This window comes from Heliangelus exortis, chromosome 10 (assembly GCF_036169615.1).
Source record: "Heliangelus exortis chromosome 10, bHelExo1.hap1, whole genome shotgun sequence".
Classification (NCBI taxonomy): Eukaryota; Metazoa; Chordata; class Aves; order Apodiformes; family Trochilidae; genus Heliangelus; species Heliangelus exortis.
In genome coordinates, this window is record NC_092431.1 from 11918754 (window position 1) to 11946730 (window position 27977).

The 27977-nt window shown below is 36.7% G+C and overlaps 1 protein-coding gene across 4 annotated transcripts in view; it reads left to right on the forward strand.

The window, feature by feature from the left end:
* LOC139800449 (bifunctional heparan sulfate N-deacetylase/N-sulfotransferase 3) overlaps positions 1–27977 on the forward strand; it is a 65859-nt gene that overhangs the window by 13176 nt on the left and 24706 nt on the right. For all 4 annotated transcript variants that reach the window (XR_011727753.1, XM_071753491.1, XM_071753492.1 and 1 more), the window contains exons 3-6: positions 14167–14254; positions 17264–17418; positions 20695–20880; positions 23389–23517. Coding sequence is in view for 3 of the 4 variants with exons in the window: in XM_071753491.1 (XP_071609592.1) it covers positions 14167–14254; positions 17264–17418; positions 20695–20880; positions 23389–23517 (558 nt within the window). In the remaining variant the exon portion in view is untranslated. The remainder of the gene's footprint in view (positions 1–14166; positions 14255–17263; positions 17419–20694; positions 20881–23388; positions 23518–27977) is intronic.

Consider the following 27977-nt stretch of genomic DNA (forward strand, 5'->3'; position numbering starts at 1 on the left):
TTTCGTATAGAACCAAAATAAGAAAATCATGGCTTCTATGAATCCACTGTTGATTTCCTAAATAGGTAGATTGTGCACTATGGATGATGTTATCTACATCTTTCCAGAAAATTGCAATATTTTAATTTTTTTTTAATTCCCTGAAATTCTTTGTAGTGATTTTTATAGGCTATTTATATATATATTTTAATGCTACTTATAGGCTGAAAGAACCATTTTTGCCAGTGGTGTCTACCTTTTGTATTCTGGTCCCTGTTCTCAGTGGAGTGGATTTAAGAGCTGTTTTATTTCAAATTTTAGCAATTGCAGTCCTCAGACAGCAAGTGGGATAACTGAATGCAGTGTAGCACTGTTCCTTTTTTCCTTATTATGCAGAGGAATCTTTACACTTGAACATAATGCTTCCCTTCCAAAGAAATCCACAGAAATATTTATGTCCACCTAGTGTGCCAGTCTTCACTGATCATTTTTGTAGAGTTAGCAAGTTCTGTCTTCCTCTGTCTACTTAGAAACTGATACTTCAAGAATGCATGTGAATATTTTAATGGCTGAGACGCACATGTGATTCTGCCCACTTTCCTTTGAGTATTGTCAGCATAACTTAAGCTTGGTTCTGTTGGGGTTGATATATCAGACTATGCTGCCATTCCAAAATTTATGAAGTAAATGAAATGTGTGTCAAGCAGTGTGCACTGTAGGGTGTTCGAATTACTGGATAATTTGTCTCCACTTAGAAAGCTTTTTCAGAGTTTCAAGGCTGGAATTTTAAAAACTGCCCATTGTTGTTCCCTGAGCAACTATGTTCAGAAAGCAAAAAAAAAAAGGAAGTTGAGAGAAGGCACTTGCTGGGCATAGATGTTACAAAGTTAATGGACCAGACCTGAGGTAAGGTTCTAGCTCTGTCTGCGGCATAATTGTCATGTTCCATGATAGAACCACTTTCCAGCCTCCTGGCAGTGGATCTCTCGAAGATCCTGTCAGTCCCTCTGTTACCTCAGGCTGCAACATCCTTTGGTCAGAGGTTCTTCTTGTTCTGTGCTTTGTGTTCAAAAGTATTTTGATAATGCAAATAATAATAATCGTGTAGCTACAGCTTACCACAGATCTGTACAGATCCATCATCATAATAGTGCCTGCTGCTAGTTTTATTCTGGGTTTTCTCAGTTAGGAGTTCCTGCTGCTATCAGAATAGGACAAAATTTTCACAACCAACCACACATTTACAGTGTAAACGGTGCTAGAGATCAAAGCCATTAACTGTAAAGCATGATAGAAAACTAGTCCAAACTCCTTCCCAATCTTCAGTCACATCAAGAAGGCACAGTCTGGCAAAAAGATAAAAATTAGAGTAGAAGTGGAAGTCTGTTTCATTAGTTACCTTAACAACACAACCCCATGAAAGTGTTGTTCTTAACTGTTCAGTCTGGAAGACACCAATGCAACTACATGACTGACTTTTTGTGATTATGCTTCAAAAACAGAGTAAAAGAGCATCAGTTTGTAGCCAGTGTACAGCTAATCACTCACTAAGTTACAATGCCCTGTCTACTTCTATAGTTGCTTTTTCTGTGCAAACTTAAACATTTCTACAAAGTGAAAGTGTTACTCTTTATTTTAAAATTGTTTGACGGAGTATAAAAATCTTATGGCCAGTTGTTAAAAGTATTTGCTATTTAGGAGATTCCTTCTGATACTTCCAAGTTTAAGAGATGACTTAGGATTGCTCCTTAAAATGTAGGGTTTTATCTGGAATAAATCACAAATTAAGTACTATTTTATATTGCAAAAAATATACTACAGTACTTATGAAAATACAGACAGTGGAGAGGACAAATAAAAAGTTGTCAACTGTGCAGTCACAAGCTCCACAGACTCATTCCAATCCAGGTCAGTGAATTCATGCAACAAAGGCGGTGCCATGCTGTACACAGGTAGTGGATTTTTGTAGCACTAATAATCCAGCCAGCTCTACATCAGCTTCCATTCACTTTCCCTTTCAGTGATAGCACTCCTGTGAATAATCCAAGTGTCTCTGTCCACTGTAAAGTGAATTTGCGCTGAAGTTACTCTAATGTAAGTGGAAAGGAGGCTGAAAAATAATTTTTCATTCATATAACAAGTAGGGGGGTTTATGGTGCAAAACATCCACTCTGTTGACCTGTCTTGCTACCTTCATAAAATGTAGTAGAAATGTTGAAAATGTAATCCAGAAAATATGATGAAACCAAAACAGATACTAAAATATACCTGAGTTTGTAATGTAAGATGGTCTGAAATTTAAGATGAGTATGAAAAATATAGAGATATTTAAGTGTAGGATGAATAGCCAATAAAACCAGCAGAAGAGAGGCTAACATTCAAAAGGAAGTAAAAAATTAGGTTTGGCAAAAGGGTATGAAATACGCTATTGAAAGGAGTACAATATTGCCAAGGAATTTGTACTAAGATGAATTCTCAATTTTTTACTGTATAATCAAAAGCAGAGGTCAGTTTGGATTCCTCTATGTTAGTTTCAGTCTGCAAGTGTAGAATTTGGCTAGCTGCAATATTTATGTATGTAGCTCTAGTTTCTGCTATCCTGTCTTTTAGAAATGCAAATTCTTATGGAAAAAGACGAAATGTGTGCATTAACACTTCTAACAAAAATCATCCTGTGTTTCTGTTGTTAACGTCCTGTGTTTCAGTAGTCTTGGTTTTGGGGTGTTTTTTTGGTTTGTTTTGGGTTTGTTGTTGTTGCTTTTTGGTTTCGTTTTTCTGGTTTTGTTTTTTTGTTTGTTTGTTTGTTTGTTTGGATTTTTTTCCTGCTGAATTACATCTTTTAGACTAGGTACTCTGTTGGAGTCAGTGAAATTGTCAAATTTTTCTTAATTTTAAGTAAATTCTTACTGTATCTTTTCCATGTTGACTACATATAATGATAGAAAATAGAGCTTGAGAAAGAGTTATCTGTTAGCTTGTTTTTCTTGCTTTCTCTTTTCCTGTCATTTCTTTGTTAGATGCTTATATAGCAGGAGAATTTTGATCAGTAACTTTAGAACTACTCATAAAGAGAAGGAAAAAAAAATGTTTGTGACCCATAGCTGGTGAGCAAGCTGAAGACTGAATTCTTAGCTGTTTCTGACATGGAGCTTTCAGGCAAAAAGAGAACATTAAAATCTTTTTGATCAAAGATATTTTTTTTTCCTGTCAGTTGTGTGGAGCAGAAAGAAAAAAAAGAGCTTTTCAGTATGCCTCAGCTCACCCCAAACATGGGGACAAAGGTAGATAGATATTTTTAGTCAGATACAATATTTAGAGAAGTAGAGGAATCGAGGAATCTTTTTGACAGGGGGGGGGAAAAAAACCAAACCAAACCAAAACAATTAGGAAACATGTGTGACTTGATTATGTCACTGGGATGTTGTCCAGCTCTTGGATTAGTCGGTTTATTTAACATGCCATTGATGTGGTAACTCGTGTGCTTTACAAAAAAGGAGAGCAAGCAGGTCTGTTGTGTTTTTTGTATAAATTAGAATATAGGAATTTCAGTAGAGAGATAGAAATTTAATAAAAATTTTATAGAAATTGGGTTTGAATCTTCCTTTTTTTGTTCTCTAATACGTAAAACTAAGCATTACCACAAAAATTATGCTTGTATAGAAGCTTAGTCTTACTATGGCAAATAATTATAAACTTAAACAAGACATAGCTTGTAATGTCTGATATTTCAAGCCACCTAAATAGGAGCTTGTTATACACTGGTCTGTGGACTTGTCAGATTCCTGCTCACAGGAAAACTCAATAACATGGATATTGTAATTGTAGCCACTGTTACACAGCTGTCACTTTTGAAATGTTATTAAAATATTTTGAAATTTTAAATGCTTTAGATTTTGTGTACTTAGGAAAATAAATACCACCCGCTACTGAGCTGTAATCATCTGCATAATCATGCAAACAAAACTTTGAAATCTTGTTTATTTAAAATTCTGCTGAGCATGTAGTGCAGGCTTCAAACCCTATGGGGACAGGTGAGTCTTAGTTTATCCAGGCTCAAGCATTGAGGTCTAGGGAACACTGGCAAGAAAAAAAATAAGACTGAAGTGTTTTTAGAAGGCCATATTCTCAGGCTGTTGGAGTTTGATGTATGCAACACTGACACTCCATTTTTACTTTCATTTCCTTAATAAATCAGGTATTTTAAATGTTCCTGTTTGCCTTTGTCAGTCCAGTAATTAAGCTGAAAGACAGTAAACTTAGATTGGACATAGGGAAGGCTCTTTTTATGATGAGGGTGGTGAGACATTGGAACAAGGAGCCCAGGGAAGTTGTCCATGCCTCATCCCTGGAAGTGTTCAAGGCTAGATTGGATGGGGCTTGGAGCAACCTGGTCTGGTGCAAGATGCTCTTGCTTGTGATGGGAGAGGAAGATGATCTTTGAAAGTCCCTCCAACCTAAACCATTTCATGATTTTATGATTGATTTCTTGACATCTGAACAAGCTCGTCAGTTCCAGTTCAATGTGATAGAGATGGATATTTCTCTGTTAAAGACAGTTAAATTCCTGCAGGCATTCTGGAGCTCAGCATGAAGCAAGACTTGTAGGCAAAGCAGTGCAGTGCCTGCACTGAAGCAGAGGTTTCAGAGTGAGCTCTGTGTTTATCCTTCACTTTGACCTGCCCCTAACTAATCCATCTTCCCTGTCTTGGAGCTAGCAATAGCATGGACTGTTGCTTTTTGATCCAGGCAGGTGTGTGGGGCAGAGTAGGAAGGAAAAGAGCTCCTTTGGAGAGCTAATGTGGAGGGTAGGTCCCAGGCAGCAATGTAAGAGGGAGTGCAGGCTGTTGTGCTGGAGAATAGCAATTTGGGAAATAAATCTATAGGAAAATAGGTTTTATGGAATAAATTTCTTGTTTTGTATCCAGGACATGTGTAAAGTTAAACCTGAAACTGAAATTGCATTGTTTTGTCATTTTGGATGGAGTGATGTAGTCACTGTCAAACTCATCAGAATGGAGCAGATGTTGTGACCCTTTGTGTTCAGGTGGGTCTGCTGTTGCTGAGAAATTAGGCCTAGAAATTTTTCCAATGTTGAACCTTTTAGATATTTTCAGCATTCAGTGTCTGTATTACAGTGCCACATGTTGCCAACAGCAAGTTAAGAGGGCAGCTGAGCCAGGCAGCGAGTGGTGAAGGGAGCAGGGGCTTTGCTGCAGCAGAAGCCTAATGGCCAGCTTGTAAAGCAGAGTGCTGTCTAGCTTGGAGAGTAGCCCTTGTCCTCCAGCCGAACTCTGCTTGCTGGGCCTGTTGGCTGTAGTGACAGCTAAAGCTTGACCTGGCATGTAAGGAAGCATTAAATAAGAAGCAAATGTGCTGTTGATAATGAATGTGGTACAAGACACTTGGATAATAACCTCTGTTCTTTCTGAGCTGAATGGCTATAAAATACATGCACTGTTAAACTGAATAGCCATGCCATTGTTTTAACTTCTATGACAAAGTATTGTGCATCCTACCAAACAAGATCTGAAGCTGTAAAAGTGTGGATTGTCTAATGAGGGGGCACAATGAGGTATAAGTGATTTCTTTCTGAGGTAATTACTTGAGCCCGAGTTTTTGAGACCTAGCATTTACTGGTAGCTAGACAAGAATTTATATGAATTGATGAACAACTCACACAATTTATCTGCTGATGATGGGATGCAATGGAGATAAGCCAAACTAAGCAGGTACAGCAATGTGGCCCAAAAGTGAACTAGAACAGAATCTAAACTCTGGGAACCTGTGTCACTCTAGAGATGGCCTGTATTGTGCAGAGCTAAGGCAGCAGTGTGGGCTCTGTGTCTTTGCAGTACAGCCACCTGAATACTGGCATTGTGGCTACCAAACCTCAGTTTCCCACTGCACTGGCTTGTCAACATTCACCGCATCACAACAACTTAACTGGATATATATTAAGAGATTTTAAATGCATTTTAGAGTCACTCTGATTTTAGTTTGGGTTCTGTTACACTTGGAGAACTTTCCTCTTTATACTTGGTGTTTCATGAGCAGATAAATTATTAGGCAAAAATGCAAGAACCAAGTTTTCTATTTTATCCCATCTGACCAAAATCCAAAGAATATGCAGCAGTAAGGTTTTTATTAGTTCTGTTTCAATTGGTCTGGGGCGTTTTGACCTTTAATTAAAAGAAATGCATGCTTTTATTTTATTAACTACAGTATAATGAGATCTTTTATGTGTTTAGTAATAGTAACTTCTTTCATCAAAGTGTAGTTTAATTAAGAGCTAATAATACAGATTTTCACACAGAATCCTGAAAACAGCATGCTAATTATTTAATAAAATAGCACTGGCAGTAAGTATTTAAACACTTCCACTTACCTTGCTGTAATTAGCTTATTCTCATTAACTGCTATCTCAACCTCCAATGTGCAAGAAACTGGTGAAGAAAATTAGAAATAATTCTGAAATAAATCTCTTTATTGTACAAATTATTTACCTAGATAAAACATCCTTATTACTCGAAAATGTGTAATTGGACCATCATCAAGATCATTATTGTATGTGATATAAAAAAACCTCCAAAGAAAGACCCAGTCACATTAAAATGGTGTGTTCTGAGGCAAAAACTTTTGTTTAAAAATTCACTTGAGACAATGCTTTCCAAAGTGGTGACTTGTATTTTTAGAATCCTTCAGTGACCCTTAAATTCAGCTACCTAGCTATAGCACCTGTGCACACAAGGTTCTTGCTCCTGAATTTCTTGAAATTTCCAGTGTAGCTTTTATTGGACACTGAAAAGCCAAGATGCATGTAGCTTGGCTCCAAGCTGATATATTGTCTTACTGACACTTTGAAGAGAAGCTGAGTTACCCTGTTAATGGTACTTGTTGAATTTAGTGATAGGACTCACACTAACTCCTTCAACTGGTGAGTACAGACCTTAATATTAGATGAAGTCAGGCAAGATACTTAGTCGAATGGATCTGGCAAACAGCCCACATTAATCCAAGCAATCAATTGGAGACATTGCCAGTCCTGCATGTTATAGTGTAAGGCTCCAGCGGATCCCTGTTTTGTATTTTAAAAACACAGTTGCTGCAGGTAGAATTTAGCTGTCAGTAAAATGCATTGATTTTTCGGTATCTGAAACCAGATTTTTTTTTCATCTCCAAGGAATTTTTGCACACGTTTTGTGTTTTAAATTTTACCATGCTGCTTGGCCCTTTGTAAACAGTCATCCTGCTGGCATGTGATACTTTTGAAGGATTTGATAGAGTTACCAAATCCATAATTTTAATTGAAAGAATCATTTTTTTCTTGAAGCTGGTGTACCTTAATAAGTGAGTCTCACTGTCTTCCTCCCCACCCCCCCTAAAATTTTATTGTAGAAAATATCAGGAATAGTTGTCTTCATGTCACATGAAATCTTGAGTTTTTATAAACTTATGCATACGTATAGTCAGCAGTTTAGCTTTTTCATCCCTGTTTCATCGAACTCTCTATTTTTGCTGGATTGTGTCCTCTTGGGAGACACCTTGCTTCCACCAAACTGTAGAGCAGTTTCCTTTGCCCACTTAGACAGTTAAGGGTCAATTTATAGTTCATGGTCTTCAACAGTTTAACACTTGGCAGAAAAAGCTGAAGGTATTCTTTATTTTCTTCTCTTGCCCTCTCTGTAGTGTCAGCTTTGTAAAGAGACTGCAGAGCTACATAAAATTTAAGCATTCTTCTCCTTGTGTCTGAAGTATATTAAAATGTTTTTTCAGGTACACCCAGAATATCCAAAGCAATTACTCTTTCACCTGCATAGATTAAATGTTTAAGATAATGGGTGTCAAAATGCTAATCTTAGAAATTCAGAAATAATGGACATTCAATTTTAACGATGTTCCAAAATTTATAATTTATTATGAGGGAAACATTTTTTCTCAGAAGCAAAAGTCTGACTTATAAAACAATGGGATGGGCCCTCCCTCTTTTTCTTCTTGCCATGCTGCCTCTTGCTGCCTCCAAAATGGCTGAGGGAGCTGGGTCTCTTTAGTTTGGAGAAAAGGAGACTGAGGGGTGACCTCATCAATGTTTTCAAATATGTAAGGGGTGAACGTCAGGGAGATGGAGTTAGGCTTTTCTCAGTGGTGACCAGTGATAGGACAAGGGATAATGGGTGTAAATTGGAGCATAGGAGGTTCAAGTTGAATATCCGGAAAAATTTTTTTACTGTAAGGGTGACAGAGCCCTGGAACAGGCTGCCCAGGGGGGTTGTGGAGTCTCCTTCACTGGAGACATTCAAAACCCGCCTGGACACGTTCCTAGGCGATGTACTCTAGGTGGCCCTGCTCTGGCAGGGGGGGTTGGACTAGATGATCTTTCGAGGTCCCTTCCAACCTCTAGGATTCTATGATTCTATGAGTCTATGAAACACCCCAGGTTCTTGACCACTGCCTTCCTATCCCCAATGGCTGCCACAGCTCCCTAAACACCTCCTGCCACCATCTTGAAGCTTCTTACTACCAGGGCCCTACAACACTGTAGCCATAGCAGTTCTTTTAGAGCCCATAGGTCTCTTCCCCTCATCTCTCTCTTCCCCAGGCAGTGTGTCTCCCTTTTCCTTTTTCTGCCATCAACCTCAGCAGTACCAGTACAAGCCTAGGACAGATATGCAGATATAGGCAGAGAAGAGAGGCCAGGTTAACAAGCTCTTATGTTGGACACTTGGTTACTGCTTCTGAGCTTAGGGACTGGTTCATAAGGCATGATGAAGCAAGTCTCAAAATACATCTGGGAAATTTCAGATACTGATAGTAGGATTATGAAGGAAAGCACAGTGCTCTAAAAGTCATAATTTTTTGAGTCAATCATTCAATCATGTATTTTACTTATAAGCAAGTGAATTTGCATGGTGGATAGAAACTGTAGAAAAGGTCAGGTTCTGAAGAAGAGAAGTTCCGAGAGGCAGGTGGTGTGTGTATACCTGCACAGGCAGCTTCAGATTCTTTTCTCAGACAATGGACATGCTCAGGAAAGACAAAATGATGTCACAAAAAGTGCAAAATAATAGGACATCATATCCATTATAGCTCATTAAGTCCCTGTATTAAGAACTCCACTCAGAAGTTAAAATGGCCTTAGTTCTGTATTTTCCCCTTCTTGAAAGAATTAAACTAAAGAGGAAATACGGTACAGAAAAATAAAGCTACTGTTGCCTAAGATCTCCCACGAAGTATCTTTGTGTGCTTAACTCATGTGCTTTTACATTACACTTTCATTAATTTGTTTTACCTTTTTTAAAGGTCCTTGCCTTTATTAAAGAGCCACTATGGCATTAGAAGTTTTCTTCAAAAGCAAAGTAATTCGTAATTTAGTGGCTTCTTTGACAGTATTGTTAGGCACAAAATAGTAAAGGAAGTGTTGAGAGATGAGATCTGCTTCCCAAAAAAAGGAAGAGGAGACAGGCCTTTTTTTGAAAATTATAAAGCTGACTTTTTTTGCTTTTGTTATTGACTTGAAAGCGTGTACTAATTTAAAGTTTAAGAAATTAACACTGCACCACTGTAAGACTAAGTCTATCTGCTTGCCGGTTTAGTTAAAATCTATGTGATTACAAGGAAAATTAACATAGTTTTGAGCCATTTCACCTCTCAAGTGGCTAAGTTTTTTAGCAGCTTTTCAGTAGGGAAACAGTCATAAATATGTTGGTATGACTGTAGAAATAAGCCATAGTTCCTTTTTTGGTTAGGCTTCAATAAAGCCTTCATTTGATCAGCTAAGATGTTTGGGTCTGAATATTTTTGTTGATGCTGAAGAAATTACTACTGTCTGTTTGCCAAACCCAAGTTGACACTTGTGTCTTCTCTGTCACAGACTATAAAGTGAAACCATGTCAAGAGAGGGCTGAGGACAGGAGGTAGGATGGTTTCCTAGGTACGGAAATGGGAAGCAATTTTGGACATACCTCAGTTGGTTGAGATCCCATTAGTAACTGCAGTATCTTACATTTGCTGTTTCATCAGAAATGGAATAGAAACAACTTGAACTAAATAGTGCTGATTAATTGTCTGACACTGACTTTATTTACATTATTTCTTACATTGCTTTCATTATACTTTCATTTACGTTATTCCACAGACTTGTCAGATGCAAGGATTGAAAGAACTCTGTTGTTTTGCTGTTGGGATGACTTTTGTCTATTCCTTGGATTGTAACAGGGCCTCTTTCTGAAATTATTTTGGACTGTTGGTGAAGAAGTCTTTCATTATATATTGAATTCTTGCATTTAATTTCTGGCATGAAAGATTTCCTAAACTTAGAATGTGAGCTTAGGAAAAGTTGAAAAGAAAGTATTCCATTTTAGCTATGTACCTAAAAGTGGTTATGCAGCTAGCAATTTATTTTCCTTATAGTACCAGTGGAAGTATAACGTATGTACTAAATAATCATTTATAAACCTATGAATGCTTTACTAAACAGTTTTTAGAATAAAATGTACAGTAATAGTTTATTTATATAACGTCTCATGCAGACACCCAGAGGGACTGTTCATAAACCAATCATAAAATATACAGAAAATATGACCAGATTACCTTTAGCATACAAAATAGCATTTAGAAATGAAAATTCAGGCTTTTCCTCCCCTACTTCTCTCTCTTTGTGGTATAAAGTCTCAGTAATAGGCCCTGCCATCTGCTGCTATATATTTTTCATGAGTTTTAACATTTTGTTTTTAGAACCTGAAATATGACTAAAATGTCAAGTCACCCAGAAAATAATCATAGGCATGACAACTCAAATGTTATCTCAGCTTGTCTCTACAAGAAGTGGTTCACTGCAGGTCTGTGTCCTCCCTCTTTATAGATAGAGCAGGCGGAGTAGATACACTGTTGGAATTAGGTGATACGTTTTCAAACACTTTACTTTAACAGAAACTCTTCTGTTGATTTTTATGAGTAATATGACCAAAAAAAAAATGGCATCACTTTAAAAGTTCATCCTGTTGAAGGTGAACTTCAGATTTCCTTTAGAATTTTGTGCTGTTTGGATTCTCTTACTGTGACTGCTGGCCTAAATATAATGCAGCCACCAAGCAGCCATTGAGATGAGAAGGTGGTAATTACAGCAGCAAAGTTAATACCCAGTGAAGGAGTAAACTCTGTGTTGCACTACCATAGAAATATCATGGGCTTTTTCCTACTCATCTCCCAGCTGAAAGCCTGGGTTTGTGACTCTCCTGTCAGCCTGGTAGCTGCAGCAAGGATCTCCTTCCAGGTTATTTTTCTCTGACATTTCCAGCTGCTCTTCGTTTTTCGATCATGGTGAGCGTAGTCTACAGCTGAGAAAGTGTTAGAAAGGTACAGGATAAGACCCTTAGCTCAGAAAATGCTTATGGTTCTTCAGTGAATTTGGAAGGAAATAGCTGTGTGGCCCCTTCACACCACCTTGCTCTCAAGCTGCACTCACGATCTCTTTCATTTGACAATATGTACAGTTAACATAAGAAGTGTACAGCCATAGCCTACATTTCTAATCTTGCAAAGATAAAATTAATTAATTGAATATGTTCCCAGCAGCTCAAAAATGGTTTTCATAATAAATCCTCTGCAGATTTGCTACCTTTCATTAGAATAAGAAGTCTGTTGTGTGATCTTTGCATTCTCAGCCTGTGCAAAGGTGTTGCAAGATTTTCCTCTTAATATTGTACTACATGAGTCTCAAGCTTGTTTTCAGTTATCTTCATTCTGTGGCTCATTTTACTTACTCCTTTAGAAAATCCTTTGTTTGCAGGACTTTTTTTCAGAAAGAAGGTGGTCTTTACCTTACTGTTCTTTGAAACTGCCTATGCTGCTGTTGCTGAAGATACACTGCTGAAGAAGACAGTGGGAGAAGCAAGTTACTTGCAGATCTGAGGGTGTCTTAAGAAAGAGGAGCCACAAAAGTGACAGTTCTTTCACAGATTTAGTATTTTGGTTAATATACATTTAATGAGTATGTTTAGGCATAATGTTCTGGAATGCTTAGGCATAATGGAATGGTGAACAAGGCAAGTGTTACTGATGACTCAGAATTGAAACCATGTTTCATCAGCTGTGTCAGCAAAATCCAATTTTACAGCTGCCTAGGACAGGGACAAATAACTGTCTTTCCTGTTGCTACAGATCAGCTCCCTTAAGCACCAGCTTCCCTGAGCCAGCCAGAGCTACAAGCTTGGTGAGCTCCCTGTGTGCAGGATGGCAGAGACCTGGAGAGAGGCTGTGTTCCTGCTTCAAGCAGTGCTGAAGCCAGGTGAAAATGCTCAGCTCTGCAAAGGGAGTGTTGGTAAAGGTGAGCACAGAGCAGGAACACATGCACCAACTGTGGTGTGTGGCCACATCGTACTGGGAATGGGGAGCTCCACTGGGACTGCTGCCTTGGGCCTCTCTTGAGGTTGGTGTTGAGGGGAGACCCTGCTATTGTCACTCTTTGCCTGATTCTTCCACTGTTACAGATATGGTAGTGTAAGGAAACAGGCTCAACAGGGGCTGCAGAGGGAGATTGTACTTTTGTTGAACTGATACTGATAAGCCCTGGAAAAGACCTGAGGAATAGCTCATATCTTCAAAAGTTTCTTTTATCAAAGTGGATATCTCCTCCATCTGTAAAATGGGTCATATTTTAAGGAACTGTAACTTGACTATGCTGTGCCTATGTCTAAGCCTGAACTCAACTTCCATGCAAACATTTTGTTGTCATTGGCATTCTGGTTAAAAAGTAATTGTAGACAAATTACCTATATAATGAAAATATCCAAATAAACTTTAATAAAAATTACTGGCTTTTATTTTTCAGGGCACAAAACTGTCATTGAATTTCAAGAGTGGTGAGCCTACTAGACCTTTAAACCTTTAAAATCTCCAGTGATTTTAAAATTTCTGTGCTTAGAAATACATTCCCCTTTCGTAACATGCTTAGATTTGCAAATTTCTGACAATAGTATTGCTCTTAATCACTGCATTAAAATCATTGTGCTATAATGTACATTTACTTTGAAAACTCCTTGATGACCTTTGACTTCTAAATATTTTCCCTTCTTTCAAATGCACTGCATGAGTGCCTGTCTCCAAGTGTGTGTGTGTGTGTGTGTGTGTGTGTGTGTGTGTGCCATAGCTGTGTGTACTCTTCTGATGTGTCACACGTCTCCAGAGAGTCCACTGTATTTGTAATTTGCCAACTATCAAGTGCTCAGGGGAAGGCAGGACATTGTGAGGAAGGTGCACTCCTAGTCTCATTTTACAGGAGGCTTTTTTCTCTTTTGTTCTTGCTTTGCAAAGTTTTATTTTGCATTGGGAAGCTAGGTATCTTTGTTACACCTGGAAAACTGGAAGAAGAAATAACAGCTGAGTGTTGAGAGTTTGGGAGATAGCTCCTGAAAGTAATATTTAAATCTTGGAAGTAACAAATAAAGAAGAGCACATTGAAATAAAAGAGTGAAGCCAATGAATAATAGCTTTCCCCTTTCTGCATGCATGCTGGATTTTTGTTTGTACTAATTTACTGCAAGTACATTTATGCTGACAGTCAGTATGCTAGCTGTTGGAGAAATGAGTCAGAATATTGGGGAATTTTGGATTAATTTCTTTGATGTGGAATAGGCCTCATCTATCTTCTTTCTGTCCTTCTGGGTTTTTTTTTAAACTGACAGCAATTTTGAAACAAGAGTGTATGAACTTCACCTGATCTGGAGAAATGTAATTCTAATAGACAGACACTGCTCACCCGATTGAATGAAGCAAGAGATCATTAATACCATTTCTAGCTGTGTCCCAGCCCTGTTCCTGTTTCTAGACTCTGTCCTAGACAGAGTAATCAGTGGAAGGTCTTTTCTCTGGCATGTGCTTTTTTTTTTTTCCTATGTCATGATCCAGGGAATAAAACCATATATCATAGCTGGTCATCTTATGAGGAAAACAATGAAATTTGCATGCTGTTTTTAATCTTTAAGTAGTAATGAAAATATCTCTTATTTCTTTGTTGTATATACAGAGCTGTTTTTAAATCAGAAAACCAATTGAAAAGATGCATGCTTGTAAAAATATTTATATTGTTATATTAAATTTGTGTGCCAGGTGTTGTTTTCTACAGATATGTTTATATGGCGGTTTGTTTTTTGTTGGTTTTTTTTGTTTGTTTGTTTGTGTCTTTTTTCTCAGGCCCTGCTTGACACTCAGAACCTTTTGAGATCTCAGATTGCAAATTTTACTTTCAACCTGGGATTTTCAGGGAAATTTTATCACACAGGTAAGAATGAAATACTAGAATCACTTTCATTTCAATTGTGTTCTTTGTAGTTTGAGGAAAATAGGAATGATAGAGACCAACTATCTGAATATAGAGAAGAGTTTCCTTCAGAATGGGATAACTAAAAAATAAAATTGTTTTCTCTTCCAGTTTGCTTTGGGACATATATTTGTGTGATTTACTGGATAAAATCTATCTCCTGAAGTTGTTTTACTGGATTAAAGTTTTGTTTGAACTGTAGTCTGTCTGAAAATACCTTTACAGGTAGAATATGTAATTGTTGCAGCAACATTTATCTTTTTTTTTTTTTTTTTTTTTTTTAATGTGCTCATTCTTTGCATAGAAGTCCAGTGAGCAGAGGAACAACATGGAAACAGGAGATCCAGGCTGTAGTTTCTAAGATGAACACTAAGCCCTTCAAAAAAATGTCCTGTCAGACATTTGAACACTGACATGCAGAAATGTCAGTCACAGGGCAGGGAGAGATCTTGCAAGAAGTCCAAGCTTGGGTTGACAGCTTTCTCATGGGGTTATACATGTTACCTGTGTGTCATTGTACAATAGTAAAATCAGTCCTGAGGGAGGAAATAAAACATCTCTTACTGTTTCTTTGTAATTTCATTCTGTTTGATCTATTTCAAATGCTCATTACAGAACCACTCCCAGGAAGTAGAGAGAGGAGCATATAGAATAGATGAACTGGATTTTTTTCTGCGTATGTTTCCTAAGCACACAAAAGAATTTATGTGGTGATTTGAGGTGGAATGGAACATCTTGGAATGAAGCACCTATAGTTCCCATAAGCTGTGCGTGCCTTCATTAGAGGCCCGTGTGGACTGAATTCACCCTCTCCTTTTATTAAAATTCAGTTCCTTTCAACCTGTTGTTGAGTGGTAAAGTTCACTGCTCAAATTAAATTTTCTCTTGACTTCATTAACAGATCTGTGTAGTACCACAGTATATTCTTTGGGATAGTTTAATCTCTACTGTAGAGATACAGCAATGTATGCTAGAAAATTATTTTAATGTGTACTTAAACCACTGTAGAAATAGGGAGAAAGTTCTTTGTGATTAGATAAGATATTAAATAGAATGTCATATAGAAGAAAAAAGGTGCTTCCTACTGATAAACAGAAAGGAAAAGACATTCATACAAAATAGGATATCACAGCCTGGAAGAGAGGGAGACAAAAGACAACCATAGATAATGTCATAGTTGAAGGATATGAATATAAAAAGAGGGAATTGAAACCATACATTAGCTGAAGCTAGGAACAGATACAAGCTCTGTTCAAAACCAGAGAAAGGTATACAGAGTTTGAATATGCTCAACTTCTGCTCATGTTACATTGCAGCAGGATGATTGTAGTACAAACTGACCCAGTTACTGAGTGTGAACTGAGTTGAGCCTCTCTCCCTTACTGCCCCTCCCTTGCCATGGCTGTCTTCCTTCCTTGATATTATTTCTTCTCCCTGATCTGGCTATGATATGACCTTTTGCATGTGAACATTGGTGACACAGGGCCCCATGGACTCAAGTGGCATCCTAAAATCTAATGATCCTGTGGATACTGATACATCTTTACATATGTCTGCCCATATTTTTCATTCACTTCTGTAGTTCCCTCAGAGGTAATGAGGAATAAAATCACATCAATGAAGGTATGTCAGACAAAGTTTGTTGAAGGGAAGCAGAAAAAGACAAAGGCATACAGGGTTGTTGAGAGTGTGGCTATACAGATGCAGAAAGCATTGGAGCTGAATGTTTGACTACGGGACTGAAAAAGGAGAATAGAGAGAAAGGATTTGTCAGATTGTGTTGATTGTTGGTGGGAGCTGGAACAATCAGAAAAGCAGGAAGCTGTGTGAGGATGTGTTAAGCTATAGGTTGTCAGAGTTTGACTCATACATTCTTTATACAGCATCCCATTAAAGGATTATTTAAATTGGAAATGCACTGGGATTATGATAAATGTCTGGACTTGGGAGTGGAAAGCATGTCCTTATCTCCCAGTTAATTAGCCCCTGACACTTGCCATCCCAGATGCCCTCAAATCTCTAGGCTGAATCTCTGCAGGTGGCTTATGCAGAGCCAAGGCGCAGGTCCGAGCACCCAGGGATTGCCTTGGGAGCAGGGGAACGGCCTCTGGAGTGCTGGCAGTGTCTGCCAGACCCCTGCCTGCAGCCGGGGGAGCAGAGGCCTCTGCTGCTGGCAAGCTGGGGCATGGCTGCTGCCCTTGCAGGCTGGGAGGATTTACGAGCATCAAAGTGACTGGCTCCAGGTGAGGGGATGGGCCCTACTGCTGGCTTGTTTACACCACAGGGGCAGGAGAACGGGGCTGTATGCTGTGACCTAAGCCATTCCTCTTTGTTAAGAAGTGTCTGCAAGGCCTGTTCCTAATACAGCATCCTTTGGGACAGGCAGAAGGGTGGCTGAAAAGACTGAAAAGACAGACCCCAGAAGTATTTCAGTGAGCTCCAGCCACCCTTCAAAGACACAGATTTCTGGGAACATGAATAGGCCATAATCAGAAAGCTAGAATTTGCAGGGAGGAGAAAATAATTTGACAAAAAAATATGTATTAGGCATAGTGCTTTGAAAACACTGCTAGAAAAAGCATTTCCACATACCACGAAAGGAAAGGAACTTTGAAGGAGGAGTGAGTTAGTTTGAATAAGGAATATCAGAAAAGAGTTGTCAACATTTTCATTTATGTTGACTATTAAACTGTATGTATACAATTGCCCTGATTTTATCCCTTCGCTACTCATAGCACCTGTGTGAGGACAGTGTTGTACCATGCGTTCAATATGCTATGAAAATGGTCTTACTTGGCTGTAATTATTTCAGTAAAATTAATATGAACTTGGAAACATTTAAAATCCTCAGGACTTTAAAAGGTCACATTTTATTACACTAATTTTGTTTCTTATATTTTCAAGCATTTGTAAGAATATAATAAAAATAGAGACTTGAGAGATTTTTTTTCCTTTTTTTTTTTTTTTCAGGCACTGAGGAGGAAGATGAAGGTGATGACCTCTTGTTGAGGTCGGTAGATGACTTTTGGTGGTTTCCCCACATGTGGAGTCACATGCAGCCTCATCTCTTCCACAATGAGTCGTCACTGGTGGAGCAGATGATCCTCAACAAAAAGTTTGCTTTAGTGAGTTTTATTTTTGTATTTGGTACTGAATTAGTCTTCAGAAACCTATTTTGTTTCAAAGCCAGTCTTTGTAGAATTTGTTTTCATATCAATGAACTGAGAAAAAAGAAAGTTATGATAAAGTACCTCTTGTAATCATTCTATTCACTTGATATGAAAATTCTGTATGTCTAAAGTTTGGATTTATTCTCAATTTAAGTATGTTTTGGGGGGGGGTTTTGTTACTGTATGAAAAAAATTTGCATGCAAAAATTCTTTCAGAATGAAAAATAAATGTTTTAATTTTGTAAAGTCAATATAGATAAAAATCCTGCTATTTCCGTATTTTCTTAGATAAAATTTTGTCAAAAAAAGCAATTGTTTCAATTGGAAAAAATCCAGTTTTCTGAAAGAAAAACTGTGTCAAATGACTTTGAGGAAACATTGCATGTTAGTGTGCCATGTTTTCAAAGGGGCTTCTCTGTGGTGATAGCTAATAATTATGTTCTCTTTGGATCAGCTTTATAAAAACTTGTTTTGAAAAGCATTATGTTCACTAATGGTATATTCAAAGCAAAGCTCTGAAAAAAATATTTCATAGGAAATAGTAGAAAAGAAAAAAATAAAACCAGATCTTTAGGTTTGAGGATACTAGACAAGCAGGCTTATGTTTTATCTACAGTTAATTTCATACAGTAAAACCAAAGCAAACTGCCGTAAGTAGTAGATTTTGTAAAGACACATATAAGAGTTACATCAGAGTACCTTCTGTCTTTTCAAAATACCCCAGTTGCTCTTTAGTTGGCAAATACAGACTTTATTCTGTAAAAGGGCTGGGGGATTTGAAATACCTGAACAAAAAGGTATCAGTGAGTGCAGAATGAAGGTAGAGGCCTAGAGTATCAAATGGTTAAAATCTGCTTGATTTGAAGTAAGTTATATATGCTTTCTTTTGACCAAGTTTACTGCGAACTGCAGTTGTACTGAGTAGAGGCCAGCACAACTGTAATGTTTCCTTTAAAGAAAGTGTTTCAGTAGAAGTAAGAATGATGAATATTTTAAAATTATGTGTCTAAAATTCAATTTTTTCTATGCTTCTGTGTACTGTTGCAAGTCCACTGGAAATTAAATTAAATCTTGTAGTTCTAGTGTGACCTCAGACATCCTCTGGGATTATTCTGAAGTATGTAACCATTAACGTATGCTAGTAGAATCATCCATATTAATCCCTGTTTTAGGTAACTGAAAAAATGTATTTTTTTTTCACTACTTTCATTGCTCCTAATATTTCAGATACCTTATATTTCAGATATATTTCATGTCAGAAACCATGTATAGATATATAGACATGAAACTACATGTCGTATTTCATTTGTTTAAAGGATTTCAAGTAATAACAAGATAACTATCCCTTTCTGAAAGAGGCTGAAATTGCTGATGCCTCATGCATTATCAAAAAGAATGTTTATATTGTGTGTGAAATGCTCAACTTGGGAATTACAGTCACTAAGAATAACAGACACTGATTGATTCAAGATGATAGGCTCATAAGTACAGTGAAAGATTTTAGTTACCTATTTATCACTGCATATTGTAAAACTTGAGCAAAAAGTCCTTAAAATCAGACATTTATTTGTATCTGAACGAAGAAGATTAAATGGGACATTAGAGGATGCAATTTCTTACATGTTCTGTAAAGATTTTTCTTTGCAGTGTTTATGCATGCTTAAGGGAAGTAGAGAATATAAAAGGAAGAGGAATTGAAATACCTGGCAAGGAATTAAAATAGTGCAAAGCTGTGTAACTTGTGGTGTATCCATTCTTTATCTCCCTATGTAGTAAAACAAATAGGGCCAGATCTTACCCATTCCTACTTTGGCAGTTTACACATGGTGCACTCCAGCTGTAAACCAGCAGGTGACCTGCTCTCTGGGTGCAGCCAGAGTTACCCAGGTTACTCTACCCAGAGTTACTCCATCTTACCCAGAAGTGGTGTGGCCTTACAAGAGTTCCAAAAGCTGCACTATAAAAAAGATTTTACTACTCAGGGTGGTAAAAATGTGTGCCATAAATTGCTAGGAGGAAATAATAATTTTACCAGTTATTTAAATATAGAAAAATTAGGATTCTCAACTGAAATTTAACCATACTTAAGATAAGGCTTACAGAGTTTTTCATATTCCTTAGTAATAAATATACTCAAAGGATGAGATCTAAGTATGAACCAGCTCTTACCTTTGCACACAAAATATGCTCACCCCACAAATACAAACAATAAAAAATACCCATAAAAAGAATTCAAAGATTTTACAAAGCAGTTTTCCTAAATCACTGCAACATCACAACATCTAATGGACACTGTATTCTGCTAATGAGACTATATAAAGAAATATCTGCTAAATACTGTTGCTTTGAAAACTAACCTGAAAGAAAGGAGAAATTGTGTCAAAATTTATTGGGGTGTTTTGTGTTGGAAACCAGGAACTGGGAAGAAAATATATTGAACATCAATAAAAGGTAGTACCAGCATGGTCAGTATGTAAACAAGACAGGACTCTGCAAAAGCAGATGTAGTACAAAAGGGGTATAGTCTACAACATCTGCCTATTATCCTCAGAATTTTACAAGTGGTTATTTTTTCTCTTGGTTTAAAATAACACTGGAATCACTAAGCTGTTTTTTTAATATGTTTTTATGTTTTTAATATGGTTTTATGTTTCAAGTGGACTAGAGGAGAAATGCAGTGACTTTCTGTGAAATTCAGATAACAATCCAAGTAATTGTGCAGGGACATGTAGTGGAAATCACATTTCTGTTATTGTAACTGCCAAATGCTACCTCTCGTGTCAAATATGTGCCAGTAATGTTCTCTCTGAGTTCTTAGTTTGTGAGCAAATTCCTAGTAAGAACTTGAAATTTTGAGTGCAGCTTTCCATTTAGTATAGAGGGAATAAATCAATTTAAAATACATCTATATCACTCTTCCCTACATATAAAAATAAAAAATATATAATATAATATATATGATATATATATAATATATATTATATATGATATATATTATATATTTACAAAATATAAAAATATAAAAATATACATTAAAAATACCTTTGTACTAAAATTCCATATTTCATCTTCACCATGCTGCCTTCTACCTTGTTTACATATCAGCATGTTTTGATATCACCATTATTTGTGTTTCAGACCTATTCTTGATCTCTCACAAAGAACTTGAGAAATGCCAAAACATCAAGTTTCCTAAATTTTGAAAGCAGCTGTTGTTCTGTTATGTTTTAGGAACATGGTATTCCAACTGACTTGGGCTATGCAGTGGCTCCACACCATTCTGGAGTCTATCCAGTCCATGTTCAACTTTATGATGCCTGGAAAAAGGTGTGGAATATCAGAGTTACCAGCACAGAAGAATATCCACATCTGAAGCCTGCAAGGTATAGGCGAGGCTTCATCCACAAAAATATCATGGTGAGTTGTATTTATGATGTTCATATTAATACCACTCAGCCATTTTATGAACAGTTTATTTTTAAGTGGAAGAGCATGGTATCCTCAAAGTTTATATTGTGAGAAGCACATATTTCTATGCATAAGCAGCAAGATATATTTGACAATTTCTTGTTAATTAAAGTCAAGAGGTTGCTGATAATGTTACTGCTGATGAAAGTGGCCTCCATGCATCCTGCTGCTAACAACTAGCAGACTGCTAACTGTTCTAGTCCTACTGTTAGTACTGGTTCAGAGATCTCAAGGAAAAAAATCAACTTTGCATCTTTTAACCAAATATTACAAGTTAGATTTTTAGCAGGTTTTAAATTTGCATAGTTCCATTATGCAGAAAAACTCTGCAGAAGAGTTTTGCCATTTTATGCCATCTGAATATCTGGATCTTGGTGCATAAATATTTTTTTCCCCTACCATTTAAACAGTGTTCAGGTGTCTTCATTTTGCTTCCTGCTGTACCAAATGTGAACTGTGCTTTGCACTGTGGTTTTAACACCTCAGCAAGGCTTTGGGCCCAGGCAGTCACTCTGGATGCAGGGCAAACCCTCAGAACATTTGAGGAAAGGAAGATAGATACATACCCCATACACTCCTTGCCAGGCTGTGAAACAAACTGCTCTGTCAAGGCAGCCACAAGTCAAATCACACAATTTTTCTGTATTACATCATTCACAGTGTTGTTCACTGACAGCAGGGTTTGCCAAAAGGGGTTATAAACAACTGACATGGAAGGCGTTACACTAAAACCCTCTGGTCACTGGGGCATAGGCTACTTCTGATTCACATATTGTCATTATTATCTGAACAGTGTTTCAAAACAACTTTCCAAAATACTTGGTGGTATGTTCTCAAGAAACCTTATTTTGGAGCACGTAGGAGAGCTGTGAATGGGAAAGATCCTAGTGTGTGCACTGTGTTACACCTCTGGGTGCAACAAGCAGTTTTAAGTTAAGTACAAGACTGCTACTCAGCTTATAGCAGCATTCTGGAATTTTCCTGGTGTTACTATGGATACCGCTCTTCCAAGCAAAATAATAATATTTGAAAGTTTAGATCTATTTTTGGATGAAGCGAAGTCATCTTGAGACATACAGAAAAAAAAAAGTTAGTCACCTTACAAATCTGAGCTACAGTTTGTTCTCCTCAAAGCAAAAGCTGGATGTAAAATAATGGATCTATGGATATGCTCAGGGGGTATGAAGCAGACGAGGAAGACTGACTGACTCAGAATCTCCAAAAATCTCTTTCATAAATTTTTACAAAAATGTGTCATTTTAACTCACAAAATGAGATTTAACACAAGGACACTGGGACCAAAAATGTGCTTCCAAGAACAGTCATATAAAACCACTTGTTTTGGGAGTCTCAGGCTTTCAATTCTCTGAGTCAAATGTACTGATATTTTACAACTGCAGGTGAATAGTGATAAATGCATACAGTAATAAAATTATTGTGCAAGATTTGCCAGAGCATTTCCCCTTCAGTGCAGCTTCATTCCCTGCCTTTGTGAAAAATTATTCTTATATTACATCACTGAAATTTAAAGACTTTTAAAAAGCATATGGGAGCTAATAGCAAACATACAAATTTCATGCATTTTCTGACAACACAGAATTTACCATCTGTGATAGCAGTATCCTGCACATCACAAAAAAGATGTTGAGAAATCAAACTGTGGGAAACAAAGAGTACCTACAAAACCACCATATGTCAAGTAAGGCGCTTTTGTAGTTTAAAAATTTAAACTATCATATCATAAATATCCTAAATTAGACTAAAATGTTTGAGAGCAATCCCTGTTTAAGAATAATACATGAACATCAATCCTCAGCTGTTGTCTTTCAATTAGAAAATTTGCTCCAGCAAATTATTTTGAAGTCCATAGGAAATGTTTTGAAGTTCTCTTGGAAAACCTAACTGCATTATTAGTTCTTCCTATTTAAGACTTGTTTTTTGAATTATTTTTTTTTAAGTGTTTATTATTTTGTGACTGGTCTTACAAAACTAGCACAGTTTAATGAGAGGCAAAAAGCAAATCTTCCCTATAATGTGATCATTTGACGCAAAATTCATCATTTGTCAGTGTAGAATTATTATTGGTGGTGTTGCCTAAGCAGAATAAAAATGCTATGGACAGAACTAGTTTGAGGAGGTTGCTGAATTATTAAGATGACTGACTGTGATCAATCCCTAATTTCAAACAAAATGTTATGAATTTTAGAATATTATTTCATTGATAATAAAAATTCTGTTTCTTTAAGTACTATTTATTGATCTGCCAGTGTTTTCAGTAAACTAGATTATTATGGACTTCTGGCAAAGCTGTCATGCCAACAGTTATCACAAAGGAACACTGTCCATTATGTGATACTCAAATGGCATGTATTGTTTCATTAAAAGCATAAACATTCTTGGTTTTTTAATTTCTCTTGAATGCTTTTTATTTTTTTTTATGTGTTTAAATACATTCAGGTGCTTCCTAGACAAACTTGTGGCTTATTCACCCACACAATTTTCTATAAAGAGTATCCTGGAGGCCCAAAGGAACTAGATAAAAGTATTCAAGGAGGAGAGTTATTCTTCACAGTGGTTCTCAACCCAGTAAGTACAGTGTAATTTTGATTTATTAAAAAAACAAAATCAACATACAAACAAACAAAAATGCCCACCAAAACAACTAGTTAAAGGAGAATTTTCTGAATGCTTCAAGGTTAATCAGCTGGGTCTCCCAAACAGTAATAATAAGTTGCAGTGAGTTCTTCTGCTTTTTCAGTTTATTAATTTAAGATGTAATAGTCTGTATGTTCTGCTAGGTCTCAAAGCTATTCTCTACTTTCAGTTGACAACTCTTCAATCAGTACTGCATTAGTAGCAACCTTTCTTGTTCTCTTTGGTTTTGCATGGAATAAGAACCCTGAGATAGAATTTTTTTTAAAAATTCAAGTGCTAAGAACTGATATAACTATGAGACAAGTACCTCAGGTGAAGCCCATACTCCTGATTTGCCCATTTCATAATTAGAAATATTGGGAATATGCTCATTGGTTTGAGAAAGTTGCAAACAAGGAGGGCTTGCACTTAAACCTGTTTTGAGAATCTTCAGTTGGTGATTCATAATAACATCAAAGAAAAGATCCAAGTAAATGAACCATGTAGTTAATACATTTACTTAACCTTTCATTTATCTTTAATAGAAGAATAAAGAACAAACAAGGCTACGAAATTACAGAATACTGGCAGAAGAGACCAGTATAGTACCTCAGAATGGCATGTTATTAGGTCAGTTGTATCAAAACCGACCTCTTAGAAAAGATTTTAGATGAGTTTTTCATCTGAAGTCCAAATTAGACATAATTTACCCATCTCATACAAATGTAATCACTAGGACTCATTTTTTCAGGACACCAAAGGAAGCAAAACACATTTCAACTCAAATCCTTTGAAATAATAGCCTGATTACTCTTTTTAAATTTTCCATAGTTTAATCAAAGTCCTAAAGAAAAAAGTTGAATTCTGTCAACTAATTCAACAATTTATATGCAGGTCTTATTTTTCAGGCCTCAAATTGTTTCAGGCTCTGTTTTGGTTCTGTGAAAGCAGTAATGTGTTTTGTTCTCCTTTTTCATGTTCACATAGCAGAATTAGTATGTAAATAACTTAGCCTCCTAAGCACATATCTGGTCTCCCTCCTAAAGGATGGCAGTAGTCCTGGTCCTAACTTTGCTTGTATATGTCATTTCATGCAGATAATGTCAACAGAGGTGAGACCTGGAAGATTCCTTGGATGGATGGTATTGATACTATAGCAATGGTTTGGAAATACATGGATTTTAACTAAGAGTTACTAGCTTAACAAATGAGGCTTACGGGAAGATATACAGTAACAACATTTTGAGTCAGGACAAACTGGATTCCATATTGAAACACAGCCACAACTAAGCCAAAAAATATTTTACTAGCTTACAGCAGTAAGGAAACAGCAAAATTTATTATGGTTGCTTGAAGCATAAGCCTATCAAATTAAGAGAATTAAGACAAGATAAGCAGTGAAGCAATCATTATTATTGGTATTAATCATAGAAGTTTGATCATGCCTGCCTAACATCCTTGAATGTGAGTACAATAATGTCTTCTTACATATTACAACTTGATCTTCAATTTATGCGTTTTCATGTAGTTCTGAAAAATATGGATATCCCCAGCACAATACAGGATAAAAGAACAGGAGCTAAATGCACTCTTTTCTAAAAACAAGTGCAAATGAGTGTTAGACAAAAAATTGTCTAACACGGCAAATTGTTATAATCTTTTACAGAGTGTTTTTGAAAAGATGATGCCTCTGGATTTAAATATCTCCTTTTAAACGGTTTCTAAATTTCTAAGCATTAACCTGTGTAGTAAATTTAAAGATCAGGGTTTGCATCTTTGTGTTTTCTAAGTAATATATGTGTATATATAACATAATTTGCAAGTCAGAGTTGGGCAAAGATTAGGCATTAAAATGAAAACAAAGTAGCTTCAGGAATTTGTCTGATTATGAAGTGGCATTTTGGATTTCATAAACTTTCCTGTGTTTTCATTAACATTACTTGGATTTCTTGAAGTGAAACACCCAGTTTTTCAGAGGATGCAAAAATTCCCATTATGATGAAGCATTTTCTGAAATTTATTTTTCACTCATGCAAAAATAAGGAGAAGCATAACTTAGGAATCATTTTAATGTCAGCCAAATAATAGTCTCAACAATGAGTACATCAATATTTAGTTTCTGAAACTGGAAAATGTGGTGTAAATTAAATGCAAATCCTTCATTGTATTTCCTGATGTAATTTGGATAACTGATCCTAAGTGAATTCAGTTTCTGATGTGTAAGTTAACCAGGTTGAGGCTTTAGAAAACGAGTATTCTACACTGAAATAAATGCCCAAATTTTCTTTGGGGTTTGGCAGTTTTATGATAGCCATTCACAAGAGAGACTCTGCTTCCTTATAGTGTGCTAGATCAACCACAGGCTGCAGAAAAAAACTCACAGAAAATGTGGGACCATATGTGCATCTGTAAGCTTTTGGCATGAGAACCAGCCTTATTGCCTTGTTCCCAGGGCATTGTACAGTCAGAAATCCTGAAGGTAAGAAAAGCATCGGGAATTCCTCCTCTGCAAATGATTTCTGCTGGTTATATTCAATATGGGAACTAAGATCTGGTTTGTTGGAGTAGCTAAACTTGTGATTGGCAAGCTGTACTCTTATGGTGTGGTGGCTGTAAAGTGATATTGACAGCTATGCCTGTTGTGTTCTGAAGGTATCTAGAAGGCTGAAGTGCCACTGAGCTGAAAAAGAGCCTAAGTAGTAATATAGCATGCTACCTACTCTTCCAATAATTTGTGAGTCTGTATTCTGGTAAAAATCTTGCTGACTTCAGCAGCCCTTAGGCAAGATCCTACTGTATCAGGATCTTTTCACAAAATATTGTACAGGAAAAAATAAGAAAGAAAAAAGAAACCTTCAGCAATCCTGTGTTATTAGTATACTCATGTTATTTTCCCTCTGGTATCAGTTCAGTAGTTGACTTGGAGGTTGTGTGACTTGCACAGATTTAGGCAAGGGATTCTGTAGCAAAGCCACAAGGAAACGTGTTGTTGAAGTCTTTAGTAATGAGTACCTTATCTAGGTAAAGCTTGTAGCTTGCACGTGTGTTGAAATGTATTTAAGTACTGAACCTAGACTAACAGAGTAACTAAGGCTATCTATTGCAAAATTATTTACTTGATATATAACTGATATAAGTACTGTTCAGTCATTAACAGGAATGTAACAAATTTGTGTGATCTGCACTAGGTGACCCTGCTTTGACAGGGGTGTTAGACTATATGATCTCTAGAAGTCCCTTCCAAACCAAAAATTTTATGATTCTGTGAAATCTGACCATCTTGGTGAGCATCTATACGTGTTATAATAGTACATTGACATAAAGGCTATACAATATCTTCCTAGGAAAAGTGAAAATTGTGGGTGGAACAGGATTCTGCTAAGGACAGCACTGCATATTGCAGCATTTTTGCTAATGATGTATGTGTTCTCCCCTGAGAGCAGCTATTAGAGATGAGCTATTAGAACAGCTATTGTCAGACGAATGCTTGAAATTCACTCACCCGTTCTATGGGGCTCGTGGAGGCTAGAGAGTAAGAGGCAAACATGTTGAACAGTTTTGTTCTCCAGGAGGCTGCACAAGTAGCAACATAAGTTGACACAAAGGCTACACAGACAACAGGAAAATGCATTCACTGTTTTATGAAATGCCTTGCTTATAGCTAAGCCAATTAAAACAGGAATTACTTTGAACATCACATTATGTCCCTGTAACAGAAGAGAAAGGTTCATGTCTGTGAGTTTGTATATTTGGATTCCATAAACCATACACAAACCAGTAATCTTAACATGTGAATCTGCATATTTTGCAGTGTAGTCAGTGGGATTTTTCACATTTCCTCCCCACTGTCATTCCTATTCACAGGATAACATTTAGGTATATCCATGTTCTTTATTTTTTTTAAGGCACTGACAAACTGTGGAAGGAATAAAATTGAAAATAATGCAGAGTTGTATAATGAAGCTGTGGAAATCCATAGTACTACATCATCCAGAACACTTTGCAGACTCAGTCTGTTGTGTAGAAGTGGAAGTAGTTGACTGAAGAGGACTATGAAGGACTGAGACTTCAATTTGAAGAGAAATAATCAAGAATTGATTATATATGATAAGAGGTGAAATCCAGAAACAACTATGAAATTGCATGAAGATCCTAGATAATTAACTTCTGTTACCTTTCTGGAAACAGAAAACCAGAGGATAACCAGATAAATGAGGATGGGAATTTTAATGAGAATTGTATCAGATTCTTCCTCCAAGGTAGTGTTTTTCACAGCAAGAATTTATCAAGATTTGAAATATGGAATTAAATATGATTGGGTATTCATGCCTGTAGTAGTTGTCGAGACATGGGTTCCATGTAAACTTCCATGGTTTTTGTAACTCTTGAAAGCAAGGAAGACTTTTATAGAG